This window comes from Calonectris borealis, chromosome W, assembly GCF_964195595.1.
Source record: "Calonectris borealis chromosome W, bCalBor7.hap1.2, whole genome shotgun sequence".
Taxonomy (NCBI): domain Eukaryota; kingdom Metazoa; phylum Chordata; class Aves; order Procellariiformes; family Procellariidae; genus Calonectris; species Calonectris borealis.
In genome coordinates this window covers 42210867-42234158 of record NC_134351.1, presented here as the reverse complement: position 1 = coordinate 42234158, position 23292 = coordinate 42210867, and the positions used below count along the sequence as shown (strand labels likewise).

Here is a 23292-nt window from a genome sequence, read left to right as displayed (position 1 = left end):
TATTTTTGCCGATACGTCCCACTCAGACAAAAGTAAAATGACAGTCGTGAAATCCAAGATATGCTTAAATACTCAAAGACATTGGAAGCAAATATATCTTTGATTCATGCTTAATGTACAGGAAAGGAAAGTACTCTTAGAATTATGAAACTATGAAAAACATTCTTAAAAAACCCGAACAGTACTTCGTTGGAATATGATTTTGTTTATGAAAGTAACATACTAAGTGAAAACTACAGAAACAAGGACATTTTTATTGTCCATCTTAAAAAAAATCAAAATAAAAAAAAAATTAAAAAAAAAAAATCAATCAGCAAGGTGGCTTTAGATTTGCAGAAGAGGGAATTATTAAGTGTAAGAGAAACGAGTATATTATTTCTCATGTGTCTCCCTTTCCTACTCAGTGGAGGCAAATTTATATAACCAAGTACAGCAGGAAGGCCTTCACTTCTTAAGCTTAAAAGGAGAAATTGTATCACTTTTTTTTTCTTTTTTTTTTTTTTTTACTGTCATATCTTCCAAATACATCAGCTAACGTAATCGCCAAATATTTTCTTTATGATAAGACTGCAACCCTTCTTCTCCAATATGGGATTTCCAGTCACTTTTGTCACATCCAACTCCACATACTTAGGGTTATTACATTCTCAAAGCAAAAAAGACATTTCAGAACAGAAGTTGGTCCTGATATCTCCCTATCAACCATGTTTTGATCCAGAGCTGTCTATACCTTGTAACACACTATCCCAAAGCACCATGCCCATGCACGCCCATCAGATGTTCCTCATTCCTCCTTCCCAAAAAGCCCCAACCTCTCAGTTCAGAGCCCTCCATCCTCTCACTATACTGCAACAAATCTCTCCTTTTTCTATCCAACCCCTAATGCTTTTGCACATAAAAACAAACAATCATTCATTTACCAGACTGAGATCTCATTCAACAAAAATTCACAGAAGGACTCCACTGGGAGAAAAATAAGATGTGCTAGGGAAAAGACAATGCATGGCTGCCCTAAACATCTGAACATATTAAATATAATATTTCCAATTGATACTGCTGGATTCTCTCATCAACTCTTAGCCAAGGATGGCAGCAGCCTGATAAACTCAGGTTTCCAGACAACTCTTGGCTTTCTAAATATAAAGAACATTGAAATGAAGCAAACTTCTTATTTTTGTGCTCTGGGTCTTGCATGTACTCTCTCTTCCTTGCAGATCAAGCTGTCTTCTACAGAAGCTCCTAAAATAGGCACATAGTCTATCAGGCTTGGAAACCTACCAATCTATACAGTGCTAAAGTTGTGAGTTCTCTGGATAACCTTTTCATAAACAGAGCCACCAGTTTAGTCAAGTTTTGCTGAAAGATTTGAAAAGTGCTTTAAAAAACAAGCAACTGACTGGATAAAATGTAAATTAACATTAGTATGACAGAAAGCTCTTAGCACGAAATATCCATATGATAGCAAATTTTAAAAGAGGATTTGTAGCATTTTTGCTTTTGAGGAGGTGTCATAAAATCCAATAAATGTGTTTTTTTTCTGCTAAGACATTTAAACACAGTTTAATGCATGCACTCTTTCCTCAGGAAAGCTGTAGCTAGCACAACCCCCTCTGGAAGACTGCCTTAATAATTAGGGTAAGCAGAGACAAAGAGAGTGCAGTACAACAGGCTAGTCATCTGTATATTTACTAATGTTCAGATGACATTCCAGATTGAAGGCAAAACTACTCCAAAAAGGTGATCATGCCTCCGAGAGCTAAAGTGTTCCTATCCCTTCTCTTCATTTTATTCATCTCAGTGGATAGCTGTAAACATTAACAGTAAAAACTGTCTTCCTGGTTGACTAACCAGGAAAAGGTGAACAGAAAACATAAATAAGTGGCACAAAAACCACCACACCTACACTGCAACTCCATTTGCCTAACATGGTAGAATGTGGTAAAAGTTAAAATACAGACTTTTATTATTAAAATCTAAAAAAATAATGACTTTCAAGTCTCTTGTTTTTTGTTGGTTTCCCCACCACCACCCCCCCAAGTACATCAATGTTCTTCAAGGTTTGTTTTTTTCTGCATGCTTTATTTTTCTATTTATTGGTATGAAAAATTACCTCCTCCTTCAGTGCATGTTTCTTCTGCTCCAAACAGATTTCTTTAGCACGCATCAACTGCAAAGTCTCCTTAGAAACTGCATACTGAAGCTTTTCCATACGTTCCACTGCTGCTGCCCATGTTGCCTTACCAAATTTTTTCTGGTCTGCTCGCATTCGATCGTACACAGCTAGAGAAGGGAAGAAAAAGCAGACAGCTTACCAGTCTACTCTTCAGATCACTAGTGAGACACTACTAGTGAGTCACTACTGTAGAGACTATGCACACATTTGTATACAAAAACATACAAAGTTCTCTTAGCAGAGAGTAGTCATTCTACAGAGTATTAACCTTCATATCCAAGATCTAAGTATTAGGATTTGAGTAAATACGCAATTAGCTATTTGTTGATCATTTTATCATTATAATTCCAATTTTTGTTACCCACAGAGGAACCATTCTGAATACACAGTACTTGAACCACACATTCACAACTCGACTTAATAAAAATATCTGGTTAATATTACCATGGGGCCTTAAACTACATCCCAAATTTTCCATGCTTCTGAAAGCCCCAATCACCAGCTACTAAAGTCTCCAGTTTCCCTTGATAAACTTATGACTGCACTGTAAAAGTTAACACAAATCTGCAGAGTGAAATAAGAATTACAATTTAAAACAAAAATTTCAGCTTGACCTCAAGTGCGATTCTGTAAGAATACTGAATTAAATTTAAATAAGAACATCTTTTTTTTTTTTACCTCAAAATACAGGTTGCTTTACAAAATTAATTCAAATGAACTAAACAAAGTATAATCTGCCCTTAATATGCAGAGATGAATGAGAATCTTTTCAGTAAGAGTTCAGAGTAGCAGTAGTCCCTTGCTTGATTCAGACTTTCTCTTCTTGAGCCCCAGACATCGTCTAGGCTGACACACGTGAGATTTTCACCATTTTTAATATACAGAACGATCACATGATACTGTACACTTAGCTTCGCAAAGCAAAAGCCATGAGAGTCACAGAACCAAAGGGATAGCATTCAGTCCCTAGGTGCTAGAAGATATTACATGCTGTTGTTAGGTAATAAAAAATACCTTTTTGTTCTCATGTGGTTTTCCTCTGTCATCTGTTAATATTTTGGTACGTAAGACCACCCTGTGATCAGCAGGAGGCACAAACCACCCCCCCACCCCCAAAACATAATAAAAAAGGCAAGCAACCTGTACACCAAAGGTCTACGGTTGTCAACAGTCTCCAGGCATTTCATTTCCCAGTGTTTTTCCCCACAATCCTGACTGCTATACATAAACACAGCATGTAAACAAAACTAAAACCAAGTAACTGTAGATATACATTCTCTATCAACTAATGGGTATTTTACTTGCCTTTGTCATACTAGTAAAGGAACCAAATTGATTAAATACATTTAGAATTTGCTCTAATTAAATTCATTCCAATATGCTTGAACTGGTTTAGTCACTTTTTCAAAATAAGGTGGAGTTTCATGTTTTCCTTAACTTGGGTCGTCACTGAAAGGAATCATTTTGCAGTGACTGCTTCTCTTGAGACAGATCTAGCAGTCATGCAGGGAGATGACAGGAAACCTACCCATCAAAAAAGATTTTCTCCCAGGGGTACAGCTCATTTATCTGGTTGCACAATCACTATCACCAAGGCAAAGAAACAAACAGGAACCTGCACTCAGGCAGGATAGAGAGTGGGACAAACTCTGTCAGTGGTAGCCCGCAGTCAAACTAAAAGAGGTGTCATGAAACCACATCCTCAGGTGTGTTTGCCCTAATAAACTGGTTATTTAGGTTAAAATGGTACAAGGATGAGAGCGCAGATGAATACGCAAGTCATATGACCTGGTTTAACTGCACCAACTCTTTAGTAAAACTACCACATTCTTCAATTATAGAAATGCCAAGGTTATATCCATGAAAATTTCTGAACAACAGAGCAGCTTTCACTGAGTAGTTAAACTGAGTTGTTGATTAATATTTAGAGCTATGAAAAAAATTACTGAAAGGCAGGGGAGACAGGAAAAGGAAATTAATTGAAAGGTAATAAACACTTACTATGGTGGTCTGCCATATCCAGTATAGAAGACAGAATCCATCAGGGACTCTATGCTCCCTAAATCCTTTGCAAATGTACAGTGCAGCTAATACAATCACATTGAGAAGGTGGTTGTGAAACTATATTTAAAAATTTCTATTCTGCCTGCTTCTGATGATGTTCTGAAAAGGCTTATTTGTGAAAAATTCAAATAGACAAAGAAGAAAAAACAAATGGGAATGACAACTGCGTTTTCCTCACAGAGGACTGATGAAAAAAATCAATCACACAGTACAATACAGAACATGGTAAACATAAAATACACTTTTAAAGATTTGTTATTTGAAGTATAGGATAGTAGAAAATAGCTACCTTTCTGTGCTTTAGCTGTTATTTCAAAGTATTTAACTGTAAGATCTTGAATAGAAAGCACAGCCATGTGGGCTTTTCTCTGCCAATCAGCATCTTCTTTTTGCAGACTCTCAATTCTTCTGGGGCCTAGGTAGTCATTCTCTACTGAGATCTGAAAATAAATCAGTCCATAATCAACAACACAATTAGTTGTTGCTATTTTGCCAACAGCAACCAGTTTTAGGGTGGCTAAGAAAGAAAAACATAAAGGAGAGAAAACTACCAGCAAATCACCATGGCTTCTATTCAACAGAAAAAACTCTTAGAAGTGCTCCTTTCTGTTGAAAAAGTATGTCATGGTTTAATCCTAGTCAGCAACTAAGCACCACACAGATGCTCGCTCACCCTCCCCCCCGCCAGTGGGATGGGGGAGAGAATCAGAAGGGCAGAAGTAATAAAACGCGTGGGTTGAGATAAGAACAGTTTAATAATTGAAATAAAATAATAATAATAGTAATAATAATAACAACAACAACAATAATAATAAATTGTAATGAAGAGGAAAACAACAAGAGAAAGAGAGAGAGGAACAAAACCCAGGAAAAACAAGTGATGCAATCACTCACCACCCGCTGACTGACGCCCAGCCAGTCCCCGAACAGCGATCGCTGCCCCCCGGCCAACTCCCCCCAGTTTATATACTGAGCATGATGTCATATGGTATGGAATACCCCGTTGGCCAGTTTGGGTCAGCTGTCCTGGCTGTGCCCCCTTCGCAACTTCCTGTGCACCTGGCAGAGCATAGGAAGCTGAAAAGTCCTTGACTAGCATAAGCACTACTTAGAAAAAACTAAAACATCAGTGTGTTATCAACATTCTTCTCATACTAAATCCAAAACACAGCACTATACCAGCTACTAGGAAGAAAATTAACTCTATCCCAGCCGAAACCAGGACAAAGTACATCCATGGTTTCATTACTATTCTTACTGGAAGCACAACTGTCGTGGTTTAACCCCAGCCAGCAAAAATAAACTCCACGCAGCCGCTCGATCAACCCCCCACCCCCGGTGGGATGGGGAAGAGAATTGGGAGGGCACAAGTAGGAAAGCTCCCGGGTTGAGATAAAAACAGTTTAATAATTGAAATAAAACTAAGTAGAACAGTAATAATAACAATGAGAACAACAACAATAACAGAATACATAAAGCAGGCAATGCACAATGCAACCGCTCACCGACCGCCGACCCCGTGTCACGAACGGGGGGCGAGCCCCCCCACACACCTGGTTTTTATACTGAGCATGATGTCACATGGTATAGAATACCCCATTGGCCAGCTGGGTCCACCACCCCGGCTGTGCTCCCCCTCCCCGGTGCAAGAATCACCCAGCAACAGCCAAAGCATCAATGGGCCATCAATGCTCCTTTCACACCAAACCCAAAACACAGCACACCCCCTAACCTACTGGGAAGAAAGTTAACCCTGTCCCAGCTGGAACCAGGACAATATCCACCCCTTATTCTATACCATCTACATCATGCCCAGGTCTCACATTTTCCCATACATTCCAATTAGTCACCGCTACTTTTCCCTGCCTTTTGATATATACACACACAGAGATATCATTCCCTTACTCCATGGGCCATCCCTCTAAAACGTCCATTGAGTTCACTTAGTCCATGACTTTGGGTTCCACCTGTCATAACAGTCTTGCAGGGCAGGAGAGATGGTGTGTGGTGTCGGGCTCTTGCATGCGGAGGCCAGTTCTGGGCGCTCGTCCGGTTCTATCATTGTTGCACCTTGCTCAGTTTCATCGGAGTTCATCCTACATTAATCTGGGTGATTCTTACTGTAATACTGTTAATATGGCATATGGTAACCATAGAAGTGATAACATACAGTACTATGTAATAACTAACATCGTACAATTCAGTTCATTGGCTATTTTCACCCAAAATTAAATCCCCTTGAGGTACACACCGGACTTCCCCATCCTTTCGCATCACCCACCAAGTGCACCCAGGTCCTTGAGCAAAAGCAATCCCACAGATGGGTTTTCCCTTGCCAGAGGCAGGAGTAACCCAGACCGTCTTCCCCAGCATATTTCTCATATGCACGACAGGAACTTTATCCCCCTCTACAGCATGTAAGGGATTGGATTGGGCAGGGCCAGCTCGAGTGACAGATCCCCTAGTGTTGACTAACCAGGTGGCCTTTGCTAAATTTGGGTCCCAATGCTTGAATGTCCCACCACCCATTGCCCTCAGTGTTGTCTTTAACAACCCGTTGTATCGTTCAATTTTTCCAGAGGCTGGTGCATGGTAGGGGATGTGATAGACCCACTCAATGCCATGCTCTTTGGCCCAGGTGTCTATGAGGGTGTTTCGGAAGTGAGTCCCGTTGTCTGACTCAATTCTTTCTGGGGTGCCATGTCGCCACAGGACTTGCTTTTCAAGGCCCAGGATGGTGTTCCGGGCGGTGGCATGGGGCACAGGATATGTTTCCAGCCATCCTGTGGTTACTTCCACCATGGTGAGCACATAGCGCTTGCCTTGTTGGGTTTGTGGGAGTGTGATATAATCAATCTGCCAGGCCTCCCCATATTTACACTTCAACCATCGTCCTCCATACCAAAGAGGCTTTACTCGCTTGGCTTGCTTGATTGCAGCGCATGTTTCACATTCGTGGATAACCTGTGCAATAGCGTCCATGGTCAAGTCCACCCCTAGATCACGAGCCCATCTATATGTTGCATCTCTTCCTTGATGGCCTTACGCGTCATGGGCCCACCGAGCTATAAATAATTCACCTTTATGTTGCCAGTCCAGATCCACCTGAGCTACTTCGATCTTGGCAGCCTGATCCACCTGCTGGTTGTTTTGGTGCTCTTCACTGGCCCGACTCTTGGGTACGTGAGCATCTACGTGACGTACTTTTACAGTCAGGTTCTCTACCCGGGCAGCAATATCTTGCCACAATGCGGCAGCCCAGATGGGTTTACCTCTGCGCTGCCAGTTGTTCTGCTTCCACTGCTGCAACCACCCCCACAAGACATTTGCCACCATCCATGAGTCAGTATAGAGATAAAGTACTGGCCATTTTTCTCGTTCGGCAATGTCCAAGGCCAGCTGGATGGCTTTCACCTCTGCAAACTGACTCGATTCACCTTCTCCTTCAGCAGTTTCTGCAACTTGGTGTATAAGACTCCATACAGCAGCTTTCCACCTCCGATGTTTTCCCACAAGGCGACAGGACCCATCAGTGAACAGGGCATATTGCTTCTCGCTTTCTGGTAGTTTGTTATATGGTGGGGCCGCTTCAGCACGTGTCACCTCCTCCTCTGGGGATATGCCAAAATCTTTGCCTTGTGGCCAGTTCGTGATCACCTCCAAGATTCCTGGGCGACTGGGGTTTCCTATTCGGGCCCGTTGTGTGATCAGCGTGACCCACTTACTCCACCTAGCATCGGTTGCATGATGTGTAGAGGGGACCCTCCCTTTGAACATCCAGCCCAGCACCGGCAGTCGGGGTGCCAGGAGGAGCTGTGCTTCAGTACCAACCACTTCCGAAGCACCTTGAACCCCTTCATATGCTGCCAATATCTCCTTCTCAGTTGGAGTGTAGCGGGCCTCGGATCCTCTGTATCCCCGACTCCAGAACCCTAGGGGTCGACCTCGAGTCTCCCCTGGTGCTTTCTGCCAGAGGCTCCAGGTAGGACCATTCTCCCCGGCTGCGGTGTAGAGCACATTCTTCACATCTTGTCCTGCCCGGACTGGCCCAAGGGCTACTGCATGAACTATCTCCCGTTTAATTTGTTCAAAGGCTTGTTGTTGCTCAGGGCCCCATCTGAAGTCGTTCTTCTTCCTGGTCACGTGGTAGAGAGGGCTTACAATCAGGCTGTAATCTGGAATATGCATTCTCCAAAAACCCACAACGCCTAAGAAAGCTTGTGTTTCCTTTTTGCTAGTTGGTGGGGACATGGCTGTTATTTTATTGATCACATCCATTGGGATCTGGCGACGTCCATCTTGCCATTTTATTCCTAAAAACAGGATCTCCTGTGCAGGTCCCTTGACCTTACTTTGTTTTATGGCAAAGCCGGCCTTCAGAAGGATTTGAATTATTCTCTCCCCTTTCTCAAAAACTTCCTCTACTGTGTCGCCCCACACGATGATGTCATCAATGTACAGCAGGTGTTCTGGAGCCTCACCCTGTTCCAGTGCGATGTGGATCAGTCCATGGCAAATGGTAGGGCTGTGTTTCCACCCCTGGGGCAGTCGGTTCCAGGTGTACTGGACGCCCCTCCAAGTGAAAGCAAACTGTGGCCTGCACTCTGCCGCCAAAGGGATGGAGAAGGCGGCATTAGCGATATCATTTGTGGCGTACCACTTGGCTGCCTTTGACTCCAGTTCATACTGGAGTTCCAGTATGTCCGGCACGTCAGCACTCAGTGGCGGCGTGACTTCGTTCAGGCCACGGTAGTCTACTGTTAGTTTCCACTCTCCATTGGACTTTAACACTGGCCATATGGGACTGTTAAAGGGTGAGCGAATCTTGCTGATCACTCCTTGGCTCTCCAGTCGACGAATCAGCTCATGGATGGGAATCAGGGAGTCTCGGTTGGTGCGGTATTGCCGCTGGTGCACTGTTGTGGTAGCAATTGGTACCTGTTGTTCTTGGACCTTCAACAACCCCACAACAGAAGGATCCTCCGAGAGACCGGGCAAGGTGGACAGCTGTTTAATTTCCTCCGTCTCCAGGGCAGCTATACCAAAAGCCCACCGGTACCCTTTTGGGTCCTTAAAATACCCTCTCCTGAGGTAGTCTATGCCAAGGATGCACGGAGCCTCTGGGCCAGTCACAATGGGGTGCTTCTGCCACTCATTCCCGGTTAGGCTCACTTCGGCCTCCAATACAGTTAACTCTTGGGATCCCCCTGTCACTCCAGAAATACAGATGGGTTCTGCCCCTTCATAGCCTGATGGCATCAGGGTACACTGTGCACCGGTGTCTACGAGAGCCTTATACTCCTGTGGCTCTGATGTGCCAGGCCATCGAATCCACACAGTCCAGTAAACCCGGTTGTCCCTTTCCTCCACCTGGCTGGAGGCAGGGCCCCTCTAGTCCTGGTCATCATATTCGCTATCCACTTCTTGTAAGTATGAATCAGAAGCCCCTTTGTTAAGGTCAGAAGTGGAATCAGCCCTTCTACTCTGTCTGGGGAACTCACTGGAGACTGGAGCAGCAGTTTTCCTGGAAGAACCCCCTTTTGTGGTTGTTTTCCCTTGCAACTCATGTACCCGTGCCTGTAGGACTGAGGTAGGTTTTCCATCCCACTTCCTCATGTCCTCTCCGTGGTCACGCAGGTAAAACCACAGGGTGCCCCGGGGTGTGTACACACGATATCTCCCCTCTTGAGCAGAGGGACGCTTGCTCCTAATGGCTGAGACACTGACCCGTGCAGGTGGGGAGCAGGACATATCCTCTTTGAGTTGCTGGACCTCCTGAGACAGTTTCTCCACAGCGGAGACACAGGCCCGTAGGGAGGAAGAGAGACTTTCTTCATATTGCCGGAGTTGGCCAGCCAGTTCATCCACTGTTTGTTCCTCTCCATCTCTCCAGGTCATTATTGCCAATGAGTTTGCATGTGACGCTGGTGCGCTCCGTACAAACTTCCGCCACATGGGTCGGGTGCATTTGACTTCATCTGGATCTTTGGATAACTGCTCGTTGTTCAGGTCATCATAAATCACCTCCAGCATGGCTAATTCTCTCAGGTACTGGATACCTCTCTCCATGGTGGTCCACTTGCCTGGGTGGCATATAACATCTTCTTTGAAGGGATACCTTTCCTTCATGCCTGACAGGAGTCGCCTCCAGAGGCTGAGGACATGTGCCCCTTGTCCAATTGCTTTGTCAATGCCCCCTTCCCTAGCAAGGGATCCCAGCTGCTTGGCTTCCCTACCCTCTAATTCCAGGCTACTGGCCCCGTTATCCCAGCATCGGAGCAGCCAGGTGACAATGTGCTCCCCTGGACGAAGGCTGAAGTCTTTTCGCATATCTCGCAGCTCACCCAGAGATAGGGATCGGGTGGTCACCATCTCATTTATGGGTTCTGCCTCCTCCTCCTCCTGTTCTTGTGATGGCCCTGGTTCATCTTCATCCCTTACTATACGAGCTGATTTTCTTGTGCATTTTCTTTTTTGTATAGGACCGACTGATACCGGCATGGGTTGGTTCTCTGTCGCAAGGGGCAGAGTAGCTGCCGTGCCTGCCGTGGGGGGTGGGGTAGCTGCTGTGCTTGCCCTGGGGGGTGGGGTAGCCACAGGGCCTGTTGCTTTGTCATCAGTTGCAGAGACGTTTCCTTCCCCTTGGGGGTTCTGAGTGGTGTTAAACAGGGCTCGGTAGGCATGGGCCAGGCCCCAGCACATTGTAGTGATTTGCGTCTCCCTAGAATGGTCAGGGTGACAGCATACTTCTTCCAAATATTCTACTAATTTTTCAGGGTTCTTCACTTGTTCAGGGGTAAAGTTCCAGAACACTGGGGGTGCCCATCGTCCTAGGCATTTGCCCATGCTATCCCACTCGCCCTGCCACTCATAACTATCCAGCCTTGGGGCAGATCTCTGGATGACATTCTTAAATTGCTTACTAACCTTGGATAAAACCGCAACAATATTCCCAAGGAGTACCAATAGATGTATCTTAACTACCCAGGGATGTTCAAGGTACTGGCAAGTTATTTTAACAAAGGAGATGACATCATAGAGAAAGGTAGCGAGGGTGCCATTCTCTATTTCCTCCATAAAAAAACTCTCAGAGGAAAAGGTATAATTGCTAATGGCCTCCATGAGGTGGTACCCGAAATGCAGAAACGGCTTCATTACGAATCCCAAATACCAAATAACCCCCAATGCCAGCGTTTTAGTCACAAATCTCTCAGGTAAAACATCATTTATCACGGCAGAGCACAGCAGACTACAAAACCCAACTCCAATTTTTAACAGGTACAGTAAAAACAAGAGCACAGTGCAGAACAAATTAATATGTTACCAGATATAAATTCCTTAATATGCTCTAATTAATCTGTCGTTATCTCAACCCTTCGTGCCCCACGTTGGGCGCCAAAAAGGACTGTCGTGGTTTAACCCCAGCCAGCAAAAATAAACACCACGCAGCCGCTCGATCAACCCCCCACCCCCGGTGGGATGGGGAAGAGAATTGGGAGGGCACAAGTAGGAAAGCTCCCGGGTTGAGATAAAAACAGTTTAATAATTGAAATAAAACTAAGTAGAACAGTAAGAATAACAATGAGAACAACAACAATAACAGAATACACAAAGCAGGCAATGCACAACACAACCGCTCACCGACCGCCGACCCCGTGTCACGAACGGGGGGCGAGCCCCCCCCCACACCTGGTTTTTATACTGAGCATGATGTCACATGGTATAGAATACCCCATTGGCCAGCTGGGTCCACCACCCCGGCTGTGCTCCCCCTCCCCGGTGCAAGCATCACCCAGCAACAGCCAAAGCATCAATGGGCCATCAACACTCCTTTCACACCAAACCCAAAACACAGCACACCCCCTAACCTACTGGGAAGAAAGTTAACCCTGTCCCAGCTGGAACCAGGACAACAACAAACTCAAATGTAAATTTGATCTGCCAGTATCTTTTTGTTAAATATCTTATCTTCAGTTAAGAAGCATGCTTCATCCAGGCTTTCTTCCAGCCTGAAATATTCACCTGGGAGGTGATTGTCCCCCTCTACACTGCACTGGTGTGGCCCCACCTCGAGTACTGTGTGCAGTTTTGGGCGCCTCAATATAAGAAGGACATCAAACTATTAGAGTGTGTCCAGAGGAGGGCGACCAAGATGGTGAAAGGTCTCGAGGGCGAGACTTATGAGGAGCGGCTGAGGTCACTTGGCTTGTTCAGCTTGGAGAAGAGAAGGCTGAGGGGTGACCTCATCGCAGTCCACAACTTCCTCAAGGGGGGCAGCGGAGGGGGAGGTGCTGATCTCCTCTCTCTGGTGACCAGCGATAGGACACGTGGAAATGGAATAAAGCTGCGTCAGGGGGAAGTTCAGATTGGACATTAGGAAAAGGTTCTTCACTGAGAGGGTGGTCGGTCACTGGAACAGGCTCCCCAGGGAAGTGGTCACGGCCCCAAACCTGTCAGCATTCAAGGAGCATCTGGACCGATGCTCTTAGTCATATGGTTTAGTGTTAGGTAGTCCTGCGAGGAGTAGGGAGTTGGACTCGATGATCCTTATGGGTTCCTTCCAACTTGAGATATTCTATGATTCCATAGTAAGTAAAGTAAATGAATGCTCTTTAGTCAGAATGAAGCTGGAAACAGGGGGATGTGCTGGGGTAGTGGGAAGTAGTCATCAACATTTTAGTAGTTTTCCTTTGTTATAGATGTCTTTTTAAAACATATTTTCCTAGTGACTGGGAGTTCAAATATCTTTTCATTGCTAAGACCAAAGCAATTTTATTTTGAAGAGACAACTGTCTGAAGCCAGTAAAAGATTTGGAGTTTCTTGTAAAAATTAAATTAAAAAAAATAGCTTTCTCTCTCAAAACTGAAAATTTTTTACACACTTTTTAAAAGTTAAGGTATTAAGTAGTCCCACTGCAGACAACAGACTATATATCTAATAATTAAATATTTAAGCCTGCTCCTGCAATGCCAAAGCCTTAATTTTGAATATTTTTCATTTACGTCAGTCAAGACGACACCTCACTAGTATAAACAAAAACCCCCAAACCCAAAAGCGCTCATAATCTTCTATGTTACCAGATATTTTAACCTGAAGTTCTAACACCTCAAATATTCATCTTCATTTCACAAAGCTTCAATCTGGTCTCAAAGAGCCATTCCACTCCACAGTTAAACTACAAACAGTAGGTTTTTAAGTGACTGTTCAGGATCTACCTCTGCACATCCACTTAGTCCATCTCTTAGAGGGATGATTTTTCAAAGTATTAAGGTATTTTAATCTACTTCTTATATATTTCCAAAACCCTTCGAAAGGCAACAGACAAAAAAAAAAAGTGAACAAATGATAAGTGAATAATAATTTTACTAGATAGGTTGTAACATGTAATTTGATGAAGCACATATGTACCATGATTTCCATGGGGAATGCTTATGAATGGACAGACAAGAATTTCCAAATAAATGTCAAATTGTATGTATGTACCAGTGAGTGATGACTGGTTGTTGTGGTTTAACCTGGCAGGCAGCTAAACACCACAGAGCCGCTCGCTCACTCCCCCCGCATCCCCACAGTGGGATGCGGGGGGAGAATTGGGAGGGAAAAAAAAAAGTAAAATTTGTGGATTGAGATAAAGACAGTTTAATAGAACAGAAAAAAAGAAATAATAATAATAATAATAGAATATACAAAGTGAGTGATGCACAATGCAATTGCTCACCACCTGCTGACCGATAACCAAGTAGCGATCGCTACTTCCTGGACCATGCCTCTTATTTATATACTGAGCATGACATCACATGGTATGGAATACCCCGTTGGCCAGCTGGGCCAGCTGTCCCGGCTATGCTCCCTCCCAGCCTCTTGTGCACAGGAAGCTGAAGAGTCCTTGACTAGCAGGGTACTTAACTGAAAACATCAGTGCGTTATCAACATTCTTCTCATACTAAATCCAAAACACAGCACTAGGAAGAAATTTAACTCTATCCCAGCCGAAACCAGGACACTGGTGAAGTTAATGCTTTCCATTTACGCAGAACCCTGAAACAGCAAGTTCCTTTGAGAAGCAGGATAAAAACAATACAGTTAAAAGTCTTCCTTTTCTATTCCTTCGTAAAGATGAGGTAATTTGATACTGGAATTGACATGGGATCACTGAGTAATGTGAGTAACATTCTTGTTAGCCATCATTTCTAAGAGAATAAGAAGCCTCAAAGAAACATTTCTTCATAAAGTTTTGCCTGCCAAAACATTATTCACACACAGCACAAGCTAGAGAGATTTATGAAGGCACAATACAATTGTATCTTTGTTCCCTAGAGCAAGTATTTACAAGTAACAAAAAAGGGAAGCACCTTTTCATTAAGTGCAATCCCAAGTACGTCATCCATACAGTCATTCATGCTGAGGGTATTTATATAGCAAGGCACAGAAAACCCAAGAAGCCTTTGCTTTAGCAATACCCATAAAAGTATGCATATTTATGTGAGACCTTAAGCAGATGATCATGGTCCTGCAAAGCTTTAGAAACTGGGGAAACAAGGAAGAAGATGGAGCTGTAAACATTTATGAGGATGGACCAGTTCAAGGTGGTACAGTTACTGATGAGTACCTTCCCTTTCCCTTTATGCATCTGTTCATATACACATTCACACTTAAAAGACACCAAGCAGCATACTCCACAAATGACTGGAAGGAGGTCTCCAAGTAGTTGCATGAACAAGAACAGACCAACATAATGCCTTGAGGCTGCAGCAATAGTGGCATGCTTAATAAAAGCCTGAATGGAGCCCCAGAAAGATACACAGGACAGAAGCATTTCCCCAGTGCTGTTTTAAAATCATAGAATCATAGAATAGTTTGGGTTGGAAGGGACCTTTAAAGGTCATCTAGTCCAACCCCCCTGCAATGAGCAGGGACATCTTCAACTAGATCAGGTTGCTCAGAGCCCCGACCAACCTGACCTTGAATGTTTCCAGGGACGGGGCATCTACCACCTCTCTGGGCAACCTGTTCCAGTGTTTCACCACCCTCACAGTAAAGAATTTCTTCCTTATATGTAGTCTGAATCTACTATCTTTCAGTTTAAAAACATTCCCCCTTGTCCTATCGCTACAGGCCCTATTAAAAAGTCTGTCCCCATCTTTCTTATAAGCCCCCTTTAAGTATTGAAAGGCTGCAATAAAGTCTCCCCAGAGCCTTCTCTTCTCCAGGCTGAACAACCCCAACTCTCTTAGCCTGTCCTCATAGGAGAGGCATTCCATCCCCCTGATCATTTTTGTGGCCCTCCTCTGGACCCGCTCCAACAGGTCCATGTCTTTCCTGTGCTGAGGTCCCCAGAGCTGGATGCAGTACTCCAGGTGGGGTGTCACCAGAGCAGAGTAGAGGGGCAGAATCACCTCCCTCGACCTGCTGGCCATGCTTCTTTTGATGCAGCCCAGGATACGGTTGGCCTTCTGGGCTGCGAGCGCACATTGTCGGCTCATGTCCAGCTTTTCATCCACCAGTAGCCCCAAGTCCTTCTTGGCAGGGCTGCTCTCAATCCCTTCATCCCCCAGCCTGTATTGATACTGGGGGTTGCCCTGACCCAGGTGCAGGACCTTGCACTTGGCCTTGTTGAACCTCATGAGGTTCACATGGGCCCACTTCTCGAGCTTGTCCAGGTCCCTCTGAATGGCATCCCATCCCTCAGGCATGTCAACCACACCACTCAGCTTGGTGTCATCTGCAAACTTGCTGAGGGTGCACTCGATCCCACTGTCTATGTCATTGATGAAGATATTAAACAGTACTGGTCCCAATACGGATCCCTGAGGGACACCACTCGTCACCGATCTCCATCTGGACATTGAGCCGTTGACCACTACCCTCTGGATGCGTCCATCCAGCCAATTCCTCACCCACCGGACAGTCCACCCATCAAATCCATCTCTCTCCAATTTAGAGAGAAGGATGTTGTGGGGGACCGTGTCAAAGGCCTTACAGAAGTCCAGATAGATGACATCGGTAGCCCTTCCCATGTCCACTGATGTAGTCACTCCATCATAGAAGGCCACTAGGTTGGTCAGGCAGGACTTGCCCTTGGTGAAGCCATGCTGGCTGTCTCAAATCACCTCCCTGTCCTCCATGTGCCTTAGCATAGCTTCCAGGACAATCTGTTCCATGATCTTCCCAGGCACAGAGGTGAAACTGACTGGCCTGTAGTTCCCCGGGTCTTCCTTTTTTCCCCTTTTTAAAAATGGGGGGTTATGTTTCCCCTTTTCCAGTCAGTGGGAACTTCACTTTTGAGCTGACCTGCCCTGATGCTTAGCAGTCTTACAGCCTATACCTACACAACTTGTTATCTAGCAAGACAGTCAAACTCTTAGAATTATTGACCATGAACATGAATAGATGAGGATTCTTCTTGAAGTGTCTCGTAGTACAAGCAAAAGACCAAAGCACATCTAATGTTCACGATATGCAAGGACAATACAGAGGGAAACTTCGGCCTTTGCATTCTGCAGCTTGAATAAGGTGCACACACACACAATGTTAACTTCCTGACTCCGAAGCCATGAAATGATGAAGGAAGGAGCAGGCTCTCATTGTTTCAAAGGGAACGTCCATTCAACAGATAGAAGTGAAGGTAGAAGTACCAGTGGGGAACAGTCTTTGACAGGTGAAAAACCCCAGCTGCTTCCTCAAGAAAGGTGGCTAGGTAGGAGCTGAGGATGAACCTTAAACTGAAAAGCTTGTTTCCTTCACATCTGATAAGTAGCCTAGGTTAATAGGAAAAGAAGCTGGACCATTTGACCATAAAGAAATGCTAAGTTTAGTCCTTACTGCTATTGTTTAGGATATCCATGACCAGAGTACACTGCTTGTCCCAACAACCATTTAACAGATATGCCAGCCAGAGGCAACTGAGGTTCAAGGTGACAAATTCAGAATGAGAAAGTTCAAGAATAAGGGACAAGAGTCCTGGAAACCAAGAGCTGCAAATGCTCAGAAGATCCAGGCTCCTGGGCTGATTCCTGGAGTAAGAGTCCTCAGCCACAGAGATCTTTGTGACTCTTTGGATAGTCTAGTTAAGTTCAGGATAACACACTGTGGCCACTTGCTGCCAGCAGAAAGCATCTCAGACCGCTCATGGGGCAGTAGGAGTCAAATGAATCAAACAAAATTCAGGAAGTTAACTGTTTATCAGCACGTCAGAAGCTTGGCATTGTATATTACAAACATAGTCTTACCTAGAGCAGCCAGAGATATTCTCATGCAAGGGGAAGGAAAGCAATCAAGTTGCCTTAATATTTTACTTCATGAGAGGATCTCATTTTGTGGAAAGCAGACTGTCAGAAGGAGACTCCAGAAAGGTATTCAATGAACACACTCTGCACTGTGTCCTTAAAGGCAGGTCCTTGCTTCCCATCTTTGTTTCTATTAGGTCAATGACTTTCTGAGTGGCAGCAAACCACTTTGGTACCTTGGAAGTTGCAAACCACTCAGAAAGTCATTGACCTAATAGAACAGAATAGAGATTGCAACTTCAAAGGTACCTAAGTGGTGTTCCTGCCCAAGCTCAAGGCTTCTTTTTCTGGGCTTGCCTGACATACACGCTCTGCAGCCTCTGAGAGCCTCTCCATTGACCTGAACATGCTCCAGTGCTCCCCAGGGGAAAAGCAATCTCTTCCCATCCAGCCAGTGCATTCCACCTGATTCAATTTCTCCATCAAGAAATGTAACAAAGAAAAATTGAGTTATAAAAAAAAAAAAAAAAAAAAAAAAAACAAACCAAAAAACAACACACAACCCAAAACCAGTGTCAAAGGTGACATTAATTACCTTTGGAAAGGTTGCTAGCAGTATTTACTGCTAGCAACCTTTCCAAAGGTAATTAATGTCATTCTTTATAATCTAAGCTCAATAACTGTGTAAAATAAAAGATAGAGGGCATGCAAACAGCCACTTTTGGCCACGCACCTGGCACACTCTGGGGAAACATGGGGAAAGAAAAAAAAAAAACCAGAAAAAACAGATAGCCATACTGTGAATGTAAATACTGACAATTACCAATCACTTGAGAGAAGAATTATCAGTTTTCAAGTGCAACCTACCAAGAAAATTATAATCTCTCAGTCATTAATGAAATTTATGCCTGTCATCCTTACAGAGCAGGACAGAATCACCAGAGAAAAACAGAGATGAAAAACTGAGACATAGTAGTAAAATATACATGGTCCTCCTTGCCAAATGGCTGGCTGAGCATTATGTCCCAGTGTCTTCATTTAGACTATCCTTCCTTGACAGTGGATTCTGCTTAGCCCAGTACAGTGCCACTACAGCAAATATATACAAATATATATTAAATCATAATATTCAATTTAAATAATATAATTTCACTATATTTATATAGGAGATATAAATTATTTAGAGTTGTATCTTATCATAGGAACTAGAAAGTAAGCCCGTGGAAAAAAATGGTAGTTTAATTAAGAGAAGACCACAGCTGTAATAAGGAGAAAAGTTGGGAAGGAAAGAGGGAGAACCCGCCTCTGAAGGTTGCGGCTTATGAAGAACATATGGCAGCTTGCCTCCCCACCTACACCACCTTCATGAAACAGAGGAAGAGACCACTCTCTCAAACCTACAGTTTATCCTAGCTGAGAATTTAAAGAGGAAAAGGGAAACACACATGGATCATTAAATAGCAACATGAACAGGCTCATGAGTTTTGAAGACTTTGTTTTCCATATTCTCTTCAATAATTAATCACCTTTAATAAATATATCTGTGAAGACAATAACTCTCATTTTGGAATTAAAGGAAGTTCTTATGTGCTTCTGCATTCCATTACAATTTGCAATGCATGCATAACATGTTTATGCTTCATTTTGCTCACTACCTTTATGATGCCAGCATCTTTTATTTTTATAGTCCATAAAAGAGCACAGGTCATTTTATAGACTAAACAGAAACATATTATTAGAATGACTATTGTCCACATTAGATATGACTAAGAAAAGGCACCAGAGAATTTAAATGGACAGAGTGAGGAAAGAAAAACTAAGAAGTGCTGTCATCTAAATGATACTTCTTTTAAATATACGTATCTGCTTTCAATTCAGTAAAAAATTATTTTAGTTAAAAATTAAGAAACTCTGGTATAGTTGAAGTTTTTTTCTAACCTAAAAAGCTTTTCGGTTCCCTAACATTTTCTCAAACTCACTTTTTGGTTTGGAAGTTCCTCATTTAGACTTGAATTTCTGGAGAAAGTGTGGTCTAACAGAAAAACCTCTCATCTCACAACTAGATCACGTAGCCAAATCTACAGTTTCCCTTCTAGTCATCATTTTCTCAAAAAGCCAATTCCAGCTAATTCTTCCTAAAGAACCCCCTATATTCTCTTTGAGAAGAAACCAAGCCTCATGGTAAAATTGGCTAAGATAAAATTATTTTTTGTGTGTGTGAAGATGAGACTCATTTTTGAAGACTTTCATATTTTGCAAGCTTTACTTCAGATAATGCTTTGAAACTAAGAAAATTATGACAGCTTTCACAAAAAGTGGTTGTCAGCACACAAGAAGAGGAAGAAACAGCAGAAGCCATTAACTTCAACACATCATGTAAACATCTATTTCCATCGGCTATTGCTTCAGAGTAACAGAACATAAAAGAACACAGTTCTACACCGTATGGATATATTCCCAAAAGAAAACCAGTTAGTTCTTCAGAGGAAACAAACTGAAAGGAGGTCCCTAGTCTAGCCTGTGAGCAAGTGAGAATGAAACAGAGAGGCAAGACTCTTCTACTGGAGCACAGAAACGTTCTTCTCTGGAAAAGTTCACAGATTCTTGTTATGTTGAATTTTGAAGAGAGTAAAGTAAGCTTACTGTGAGAAGACATGAGAAACAGGCCTGCAACAATAAGATTTTAAGTTCTCTGTAGTATACATCTTCTAAATAAATAGTCCTCAAGGGTCTTGAATACTTTCCAGGTTCTTTCTGAAGACATCTGGGACAAGAATGGACAAGACTAACAGAAATAGACTTAGGCCAGGTCACATCATAGCTTAGGCAGGGATCTGTCACGTCTCTCCAGCTCCCTTCGTTATCCTTCTCCTAGATGGACTTGTAATAGGCAGAAAAGGAGGAAAAAACAAGATGTAACAGCAGCAGATCGGTTAATTATAAGAAGAAAAAAAAGGGGGGGGGGGAAGTAAGTTGAGGAAGCACTACAGATGGCAGAGGCAATAGACAAAAAGGAAAACAGCTTCATACATAAAGGAGTGTTTCAGCTCAAACACTTAGCTACCTTCCTTCAACACATTCCAGGAGGCCAAACAACCAATTCCAACCACAGCCTGCTGAATATATTAGCAAGAACACATGCATTTCAGCTTCATCATCCATTCAGGGACTTCTCAAAGTTAGTCTTACAGTTTTTAATTTAACTATGCTCCCAGCTGGTAACACAAACCCAGCACTATTTCCCAAAATATGTTATAATTCCATATGTACAGCCTCAAATATATTAACTGAAAGCACTCAGCTATAAAATGGACTTTACAGTTTTACTGGTTTTATCCTAACAAATACCGACATGGACTTTTAATGATAATACATGCAAGCTAACTTAGATTGGATGGTCTAAAGTCCTTAACGTATCTGGAGCCTGGGACTAGCAATACAAACTACAGGGGTTTTGATTATCTGAATCAAGATATAGGAGAATGACTGTCGTGGTTTAACCTGGCAGGCAGCCAAATACCACGCAGCCACTCACTCACTCCCCCCACCCCCAGCGGGACGGGGAGAGAATCGGAAGGGTAAGAGTGAGAAAAACTCGTGGGTTGAGATAAAGACAGTTTAATAGAACAGGAAAAAAAAGGGAAAATAATAATGATAATGATAGAATATAAAAAATGAGTGATGCACAATGCAATTGCTCACCACCCGCGCTGACCGATAACCAAGTAGCGATCGGTACTTCCTGGATCACGCCTACCCTTCATATACTGAGCATGACGTCACATGGTATGGAATACCCCATTAGCCAGCTGGGCTGGCTGTCCTGATTATGTTCCCTCCCATCTTGTGTACCTAGCTCAGTCAGTAGGCACGGGAGCTGTCCTTGGACTAGGAGGGCACTTAGCAACAACTGAAAACATCAGTGTGTTATCAACATTCTCCTCATACTAAATCCAAAACACAGCACTAGGAAGAAATTTAACCCTATCCCAGCCGAAACCAGGACAATGACATACACAGTTCAATAAAGATATGGACTGTAAAGGCGGTAACAAGCTAAAAAAAGCAAACAAGATGTTAGGACATACAGAAAGAAGACTAAACAAGAATGTCATTATACTGCAAAGCGCAGTGGTGAATGTTCTTTTCAGAACTATGGAGAATGCTGAAAAATTAAGAAGTATTCAGAAGAGAAAAATCATAGAAGATTAAGGTTATGGCAAGAGTAAGAGGAATGACTGGGATTATTCAACTGTTGTTTTTTCCCAGACACACAGAAGTGTATATAAAGGAGCATTAAAACCACTAAATTGAAGTATTTTATATCGGCAATTGACAGGATTAAGACTAAATTGTGCACCCTGAGTTATGCCTGCCCTATTTATCCATGTGTATGTCATATAACCTTTATTTACATTTCAACCTCCTTGACTGAGCTCCAGGGTAAAAAAAGGTTCACCTTCAAAAAAAGGTTTTATTTTAAAAAAAATTTTTTTTTTTTTTTTAAAAAAAAAAGACATATTCTACTAGTTACTTGAAAACTTTGTTTAAGCAAGTGAGCTTGAGTGTTAAAGGAAGTGGGCTTGAGTGTTGCAGAACATTATAGATTCCTTTTGTGGATGAAAAGGATTGGATGGATTTTTAAATCTTCAGTTAAAAAAACCTTAATATATACAACAGACAAAGCGTTAAGCACATCCATCAAGAATTCATCAAAATATGGTTGACAATTTTTATGTACAGATATACTGAAAAAAAAGGAAAATAATAAGGCCACCTAAGTATTAGACAAGAAGAAATCTGAATAAACACATATAAATACCCAAGAATAGGTGTACTGTAATAACTGCAAATAAAGCCCCACAAGATCCAGTATAAAGTCAAAGATCATGAAAGCTTACAGAAAACTGTTTTTCAAGGCACTACTGAAAAAGAGTACGAGATTTCAACATATTTACAGATTTAGGTAAACACAGACTTGCAAAATTTAGTCTCACAATCAAGTTTTTCTATCTTTGAAGACCTTCGTAAGCACTCCACAGCCTGCATAATATTACTTCAAAGTCTTTTCCTTCTTTCTTTCTCTCTCCTTCCCTATCTCCAACAATGTGAAAGGGAAAAAAAAAAAAAAAAGAAAAAACCAACATACATCTCCAGTTTTCACCCTCCTTTACTCTTATCCTCACAGGGACACACAATTTAGTATTTTCTGCATGTTTAAAATCCTTTCAGAGTTTCATCAAGATGACTTTTTGAATGTAGACTCTGATTCTGCATCTTTCCTCACTATTTCCCCCCCATACCCTAATCTTGGGTCAGATCCAAAGCTGTCCTGGCCCTTGCTTCCAACTGTAATAACTAACACTTGGGGGGGGGGGGGGAATAAAAGACATAAGGTATGAATAGAGTGATTATCTCCCAAATTCTGTTACCTGAATGGCTTAAGGGCTTCCTGAGCTGATGGCTAATCTGAATCTTTGTTAATAGCCACTGATGGGTCTGTCTCTTTCTAGACTACATCTATACTTAAGTGTCCATAATTAAACTGTGGAAATTATTGCACATAAGGTGCATTTAATAAGAGTTTAATTGTTTTTCCTTTACTTGCAGGCTGTTTTAAAGCACCACGAGTTTATTGAGGGGCCCCTATTTTCTTTTTTTTTTTTTTAAGTATGAGAAAGACCAAAAGAAATCATTCAATATTTCCTTCACCATACCATTCACGATTTATAGATCTCTTTCTTATCTTACATGAATCGCACGCTTTCTAAACTAAGGCAATCTGATTCATTTACCCTGTCCTTGCACTAAGGCTGTTTGCAGGGAAA

General features: G+C 42.7%; 1 protein-coding gene across 1 annotated transcript in view; it reads right to left on the bottom strand.

Moving 5' to 3' along the window:
- LOC142075067 (junction-mediating and -regulatory protein-like) overlaps nt 1-23292 on the bottom strand; it is a 99824-nt gene that overhangs the window by 38820 nt on the left and 37712 nt on the right. Inside the window, exons 3-4 of the mRNA XM_075136072.1 lie at nt 4527-4677; nt 2111-2280 (exon numbers count right to left, since the gene is read on the bottom strand). Of these exons, the coding sequence (XP_074992173.1) occupies nt 2111-2280; nt 4527-4677 (321 nt within the window). The remainder of the gene's footprint in view (nt 1-2110; nt 2281-4526; nt 4678-23292) is intronic.